Consider the following 8,292-nt stretch of genomic DNA (forward strand, 5'->3'; position numbering starts at 1 on the left):
TCGAGAAATGACCTCACTAATTAGCAGATGTGGGTCTAATTTTGCATTTCACTCTAATCAAAAAGATGTAATTAAACAGATAATACATTTTCATACATAGCAGGAGACACATCTGTGCCGCACCGTCAGGGAAGAAAATTCTAGAGTTTGCCAGGAAATCTCCTAATACATCCATGGATAAACAGATAAACAGCGCTGAAATCACTTTCATGAAACTCTACAGTGCATGTCTCAGGGTTTGAGTCAATTTCATTCCAATTCAGTCAATCAGGAAGGTAACTACAATTCCGTTTCCAATTCAAACATTTTCTCATAGAGAATTATGGAGGAAAAGGGGAATTGTGGAATTACAGTAGGAAATGTCTTCTTTCGTTTCAGCCAAGGATAGTTTGGAATGGGGAGAGGTAGTGAGGTGACAGAGAGGAAAGGATGAGGAGGAAGCGAGGCGGTGCCTGTAACAAGGCAAACATAAACTGTGCCACTTCATCTGAAAACAATGGGAGACAGGACACTGAATGTGCTCTCATCCACATGTCTCCATTGTCTGCCCGCCCCCTCTTTTACTCCTCCTCTGAGCATGCCATGGAGCATAAGAGGGGGTGAAAGGGGGGTGGTAGTAGTGGGGGCAGTGTGTGTGTGTGTGTGTGGGGGGGGGGGGGGGGTCTGGCTGTGTTCTTTCTCCTCTGACTGTGTGCGAATGAATGCACAGACGGTTCAGTAGTAATTTGATGTGTGTCCCCGGGGACATTTGATGGATTAAAGCTAAGCAGCTCCATTTCGCAGCACCACCTGATCTTCCACTGCCTGTGCCCCATATAAAAGCTGGAGAGATCGCTGATCTCAGCTAGTCCGACAGTCTCTCTCTCCCCTCCCTCCTCCACGCTCTCTCTCTCTCTCTTCTCTATGGTCCTTTAAGCCTGCTGCATCACAGGAGCTATCCAGTGCTGAACCAGAAGATTTTTTTATCTTTTTGAAAGCTGGGGGAGCCATAGAGTAACACACAGCATTGCCATCAGCCTTGCTCTCCACTGGTTTCCATTTTCTTTCCTTCTCTTATGTTTTTTAGAGGTTGTCTTTTCGTTTAACACAAGGATTACCACTACCGTCAGCCGGTTCCAGCTCTGCCTGTTTGCTGCTTTCTTTGGGGGTCTTCTCTTTTCTTCTCATGCGTGATTCTCGGGCCTGTGTGTTTTTTATTCTTTGAAACATGCCCCGTTCGTTTTTGGTGAAGAAAATCAAGCTTGATGATTTCTCTTCATCCAATGCTGCCTCCAATCACCATCACCACCTGGACGACTCGTTCACTCCTTTCACACGCTCCATCACTGACTCTGTGACCAACTTGGGGGTTCGTCTCAGTGAGAATGGTGAGTTTGCATGCCTCTGTACAGCACACACACGTCCTGCCTGCCGTTGTCTAGGGTGTGCTACTGTATCACTGCTCCCTTTGGAGAAACAGGTTTAGTTGTTGATTCCAGAATCAGAATGCCCCATGATATCAACATAGTAAACACAGCTGGAATTCTCTTTTGTTTGTGTATTAGTGGTTGTTAGGTGAAATAGTGCCTCTTCACCCCTTGACATGCCTGTTGTCTGGGAATTAATAACAGATGTTACATGAAGCCGGCTGATTTTGCATCCGTATCGCAAATAATCCTCTCCAGCACCACCAGGCCACCCCCATCGTGCTCCCAGACTCTGTTTTTTGACTCTGATGATAGGCAGACACAATTCAGGTCACAGCAGAGGATCGGCTTATGCAAATTGGGGAGCAAAATGTGCCGCACATCTGTAGACGTGTGTATCTGAATTTGTATTACTTGCACAAATTACTGTGTGCCTGAAACATACAGGATGACAAATTGAGATATTAACATATAGGATGACATACTGAAAAATGTATGAACATGAAAGATGAGTGCCGGATGATACATTTGTCCTTAGCTGTTATTGTCCTTGAGTTTCCATCACAGTCCGAACCCCCCTCTAACCCCCTCCCTTCCCACCCAACCAGAGCATGCATGCACAGTCTCCCCACCCCCATCCATCCGCTACATCTTTCTCCTCCTTCCGGGCGTTTGAAAACTAGCCGAGGTAGAGTTTCAGCCGTGTACAGTACGGCCGGGGGGGGGGGGGGGGGGGGGGGGGGGGGTAGCTGGGGTGGGGGCGAGGAGGGGAGAGAGAGAGAGGGAGGGAGAAAAATACAGAAATGCTTCGGGCAGCATTGACGAGGGGCCACGTGACCAAGGGTATACAGTAAACACAGAAGAAAGGGCACATAGCTGCACAGTGGGCAGCATAAGTCCAGTCAGAGCCAGAGAGAGACGTCCTTCACTTTCAGTCAGTCAGGTTTTAGCTCGCTCCCATTTTGTGGCCATATTTAGGATGCCAGACGTCTGTCTCTCTTTGTTTGTTTAGTCTGGCAATGAGCAGATAGCTTTACAGTTCAGCTCAATCTGTGAACGAACGATGCCCACTTGTTATTCCATCACGTCACATACTACTGTGATTCAGTGATTTTAAATTTGCAACAGCAACCAATAACAAAAGCACACGTTTGCACTGTGTTGTTGTTATCCACAAATGATGGCTGTAGTGAATGGTCAATTTAACTAAATATATATTTTGAAATGATAGATTATGAGGATAAATAAACGTGTGTTTTATTTACACAAATGCACAAGGTTATGATGAAGTTATGGAACCAGATTCATTGCAAAAACATGACTTGTTTACATAAACTATGCGGTTGAAATTACAATCCTTTATAAAGATGTTATTATCACTCTGTTGTCGTGTCAATAATAAACACAACTCCTCTTCCTTTGAGAAAGAAAGAATTTTGACTGGAGGAAAAAAAAACATTATAGTCTATTGCATTAGGAAGGAAGCCTTCTTGTCTGCTCAATGAAATCCCAGAGAAATCATAACATTGTTCAAATGCCTTGCATCAGCACTTAGGCTGCGCCACCGGATTTTCCTCCTTTGTGGAGACATTTGACTTGAAGTGTCTGTCGAACAACAAAGGAGGAAGGTGGGAGAGGGAGTCCATTAATTACATGCTTGCTTTGCATTAGAGGAATGAGTTGCTGTACTGCGAAGGTTGATACAGCATTAGTTCAGCCACAAATGATGAACTCTCTGTCTGACCTTAAGTAATTGAAACCGGTTACATGTGTGCAATTAATCAGGGGAATCGAAAACAAGATGTCCATATACTCTATGTTCCAATAACAATCTATTGCTTTTTACAGTATGTTTGACTCTTTTCCTGTGCTCTCTTTAGGGTACTGTATATTGGATGAGATAGTGTCTCATTTTAGATGTTGGGAGAAAATATAACAATGTGTTATATACTTGAAATAGCCTATGAAGTAAGAATTACCATTACCTTAAGAAGTCTTTTTAAAATTATTTCTTTACTATAGGCTACATCTCCCAAATATCACAAGTTGTTAACTATTCAACAAGAGATGGTGCGTTTGAGCAAATACCACCCCTGCCTTCCTGTAAGATCCCAGTCTCCCAGTCCCACAGTATCATGGTAATGCCTTTGACAAGGAATGGGGCTCTGAGAGGGAACCCTTGGGAATGGAGACAGCATTCTAAGAGAGCACTTAAATGGATTTTCGAATGACCTGACTCTTAAAGGCACTTCAGCGAGCTTACTGTTGCATACAGGTGACCCTCTTCACAAACACGATAGCCATTTTGTTCTGTTGGTAATCCTGTTTATCATGTTTCAGCTTAACCTTTCCATCACTGAACCATGTGCAATAGGCTATCATTGTGTTGTCCTCTCCAGTTACTTTATTCTGTGCCCGAGCCTGCACTACTTCTATCTTATTTCCCCTCACACAGTGTGCTCCAACAGCTGTACTATTTTACAGATGATGGCATATTGATCAGCAAGAAACTTAGAATTTCATTAAAAAACAGTCAATAGTTAATTTCCACCGCATGCTGCACACAGTGCTTAGGAATGGGTTTTTTTCTGCAGTTATGCACTACTTTTCCCAGGGCAGGATTTGCACCACACATTCCAATTGGAAACGTATGCTTGTCTTATATTCTAGGAAGCTATTGAAGTGGAACATGTTTAGATAAATGCATACAAGTGTGTAGATGAACTCGGCTAATGTTACTTCATATTCAGTGTTGTTTAGCTCTTTACAGCTGCCAGGAAACCTTTTAGCTTCACTTGGCGGCCTCACAATTAAAGGAGGGACAAAAAATTGTCTAGACAAAAAGATTGCCCGTCTGTAATGTAACATCAGTCAATAATCTAGTGAGAAATGTTGGAAATATCCTGGAAGTGCTACTCTGTTGAGGTCAGAGGCATCATGCCCATAGGGGGCACATGCCCCATCAGATTTGTCATGTAAAATAAAATACAAATCTATTTCTCTGTAATACTACTAGCCACCTAGCAATATTATGAATTTGGCTTTAGCTAGCCCAGATAGGTTCCCAATCTCCAAACCTCATAACTAAAGCTACCAAGAAGCCATGTCAGACTATCAATCCAGTCAGAGTAGCTAGCTTGTCTAACTGTCTTAGTTGGCATGCCTGCTGGTAAGGCTGGCAGACTTTAGAAAAGCAAGCAATTAGTAAATGTACTGAATAAGACACATTCCTTTCAATCTTCTACCCAAATTTTAGCAGAGATGTAGAGAAGCATATTTAGTTTCTTTAAAAAAAGAACCACCAGTCAGGAAGATACAGGCAGCTCAAGAGGTAAGCCTAGATATCTAAAAATATATATATATTTGACATAGAATTAAGCATAATGATTATGGCTCTAGATTGCAGGAAAAAGCGGTTTCAGGTGTTTGAAAAACATTCTCCAACTTCACATACTTTGTGCCCCGTCAGATTTATGTTGGGCTTGACGCCCCTGGTTTAGATAAATGAATTTATAGTGTGGTAGACAGTCACCTCAGACCCTTGACAGTGTGTGCTGTCTGATGGGCCCAGCGTGTTCATGCTTAAATTGGGCAAACACAGCAAAGAGATAGTCACAGAGGATTGACATACCTTACAGTGAGAAAGTCTTATCATGGGAAGAAAGGGTAGCTAATCAATGCGACCACTTTGTGTAGTAAGAGGGGCCTTCTTTCGCAGGTCTATTTAATTAGCTATTATCTGTATTTAGCAGCCACCACTCATCTGCACTGTAACTGTGTAATAAGGCTGAATGCGGTGAATTATGTTCTGCAGCAGCGTAACAGTCCGAGGCCTGTGGTAAATTCTGTGTGATTTGGGGAAATTGCAATGTGTTTTGTATGTTTTTATGCTATTGTTTCATAATTTACAATTGGCAATCATCAATAATAATCGTGTAATCACATCCCAATAGACTTATCTACCACCACAACCCCAGGTCTACTGTAGACTATTGTAGACTACTGTAGACTGTGTGTGTGTGTGTTTTGCCTTACCCTAACTATTACTGTGTGTGTTTTCTCCAGGCTACATCCAGGATTACATCACGCCATCGGTATACCAGGGGGAGAAGAAGATGGAGCTCAAGCTGGCCTCGCCCGTCTCTGACCCCCTTTACACCCAGGTGAGCAGCGGGGGCGAGGAGTACTGTGACCCTGACCTGGAGCACCCTGACAGCCCCCAGTCCGGCATGACAGCCAGCGGCTTCTACAGTGGCGAGGCGGAGGCCCCGACCGAGGGCTACACCATGGATGCCTTCTTCATCTCTGACGGGCGCTCGCGGCGGAAGGGAGATGGTGACGGCCGTAAGGGAGGTAGTTCTGCCACGTCCAATGCCGATGCCACGGAGGAGAGGGAGGCAGGGGCCGCCGGCACGGCCCGCCACTCCTGCAACGAGTGCGGCAAGACGTACGCCACTTCATCCAACCTCAGCAGGCACAAGCAGACGCACCGTAGCCTGGATAGCAAGATGGCGCGCAAGTGTCCCACCTGCGACAAAGTGTATGTGTCCATGCCGGCGCTGGCCATGCACATCCTCACCCATGACCTCAAGCACAAGTGCGATGTGTGCAGCAAGGCCTTCAGCCGGCCCTGGCTCCTGCAGGGCCACATGCGCTCGCACACCGGGGAGAAACCGTTCGCCTGCGCCCACTGCGGCAAAGCCTTTGCTGACCGCTCAAACCTCCGCGCCCACATGCAAACACACTCTGCCTTCAAGCACTACCGATGCAAGCGCTGCAATAAGACCTTCGCCCTGAAATCCTACCTGAACAAGCACTATGAGTCAGCCTGCTTCAAGGGATCTGGGGATGAAGATGACGACGAGTCCTGCTCTGAGAACTAGCTGACGGAACCAGAAGGACGGAAGCAGAATTTGGAACCCTAGGTTCTACAACCAATAACCCCCTTCACTCTGCCCTACATCCCTTTTTTCTTCCCTTTTATAGAAAGCAATATTTTCACTGAAATTACGTGAAGAAAACTGTTCTGATTATGGCAAAGACAATTTCAAAATATGCTGGATCCCCCCCCCCCCCCCCCCCCCCCCCGCACAGTAGCTAATCGTCCACAGATACATACAATCAAAACACCCATCCCCCAAATAAAGACTTGTTTTTAGCTCACACACACAAACACAAGCATACGCACACACAAACACACACACACCCACATACGCACACACACACAATTATATATGAGGCCTGGCATGTGAATTTTTATCAATGACTATAATGATATTGATATCAATAGTAATAATATTTAGACTCCTGATATTTTATAGAAAATAGTACAGGAAAAAAAAACATAAAAAAAGGACAGTAACAGTGTTCTTTTGTTTTTTAGAGACAAAAATGACCTCTTGTATTTTTATGCTGCTTTTTATTTGCTAAGAATTGAATTCTTTTGCAACTGCCAACATGAACTTTTTATGAAAATGTGAATTATGACAGTATTTTCAAAAAATGGGAGATCATTTAAAAGTTAAAAACATACCCTTTTTGTCACACATATGTTTTTAATTCAATAGGTGTTATTTTTCTATTGTCCGACTGAATTTGTTGTTTATTTTTTGTGCCAATTCTTCCTTGATTTTTTAAAAGCAAAGCATCTTTGTAACTGTGGGTATTCCAAAAGCTTCCAGCCAAACCTATTGAACAAAACCTAATGGCAAACTACATCAGCTGAGAACAATTAGGATCATGAACCAGGGGTCATTGTTAGTTCCATCAGAGCAGTTGTTCTGAGTTGTTATGGAAACCTGTTGAACAGGTTGTGTTATCACAAGATTCCGGCAGCAATCAAAGTATACGCTCTTCATCGTACTGGTAACTAGAACAATAATAACACTGGGAGCCAAACCAAATCTACCGATCTGTTGTTATAAGTGCCATGTGCATTGTGCAGTGACCTGTTTATAGCAATGAAAACCATCCCTGTTCTTCCTCCACCGCAGTGGCTTGCATGAACTTTGCCACTCTGTGGTGTTTCCCTCAGTCTTACGTAATAAGCAATGTTCATTATACACTCTCTGACGTGCCCCCCCTCTTTTTCTATTACCTCAAAAAGGAAAAGGTATGATCTCATGACATGCACCCTCAGTTACAAAGGAATCATTTTTTGTATTTATATGTTGCTGAAAGCTCTTTCTGCCATTAGATGTAAATCATCCTACTACCTTGTACATAATGTATTTCTCTATTTATGTAACTATTTATTTATTTGTCAATTTATCTATGTATTTTATTTATTCATTTACATGATTGTTAATTTATTCATCTATTTATTTATGCCATTACAATATTAGTCTATTCACGTGTTGAAACCTGACTTTCCATTGACCTTGTAAGATGCTGCTGATCTTTAAAGAAAATGTTTATATGCATGAAACTGTAGAGAGTCCATTGGACTTTGTTTTTTAAAGAGGAACAATGTCTAGTATCAGCGGTAACTTCAAACAAATGATGAATGCAGATTATATTTGTTTCACGGCAATAATAACTTCACTGGTACGGCAATTTACATGTATATTAATAATAATCAAAGCTGTCCTGTTTGCAGTCAATTTAGGGCAATAAAATGAAACAGATGAACAAGAAGTGTTAAGATATCCTCCATCTTGTTGTTACCTGAAATAGAGTCCACTCAACTGCCTCCCTCCGTGTATTGGCCGAAGATTGACCCTTAATCATGTCATGCAAAACTGTAGCAAACATTACTATTGTGTTTTATAAGAAATCCCATGAAATCTAACATTTTCCACATATATAACATCAAAGTCTTCCTTATTCAACCCTCTGAATAGGATAGGGGGAATCAGGTTATTCTGAGACACATTCTATACTACCA

General features: G+C 42.8%; 1 protein-coding gene across 1 annotated transcript; it reads left to right on the forward strand.

The window, feature by feature from the left end:
* Nucleotides 1-824: 824 nt before the first annotated feature.
* scrt2 (scratch family zinc finger 2) lies at nt 825-8,042 on the forward strand. The gene is made up of 2 exons (XM_014136212.3): nt 825-1,367; nt 5,472-8,042. Exons 1-2 carry the CDS (start codon nt 1,208-1,210, stop codon nt 6,287-6,289), a joined length of 978 nt encoding a protein of 325 aa, XP_013991687.3. The 5' UTR covers nt 825-1,207; the 3' UTR covers nt 6,290-8,042.
* The last annotated feature ends 250 nt before the right edge of the window (nt 8,043-8,292 follow it).

This window comes from Salmo salar, chromosome 13 (assembly GCF_965601325.2).
Source record: "Salmo salar chromosome 13, fSalSal1, whole genome shotgun sequence".
In the NCBI taxonomy this organism is placed as follows: domain Eukaryota; kingdom Metazoa; phylum Chordata; class Actinopteri; order Salmoniformes; family Salmonidae; genus Salmo; species Salmo salar.

Excerpts from the sequence above, each read along its gene's own strand:
- scrt2 (XM_014136212.3), top strand. The coding sequence starts at position 1,208 with ATGCCCCGTTCGTTTTTGGTGAAGAAAATCAAGCTTGATGATTTCTCT. Across the intron at positions 1,368-5,471 it reads GGTTCGTCTCAGTGAGAATG|GCTACATCCAGGATTACATC; the intron begins GTGAGTTTGCAT and ends TGTTTTCTCCAG.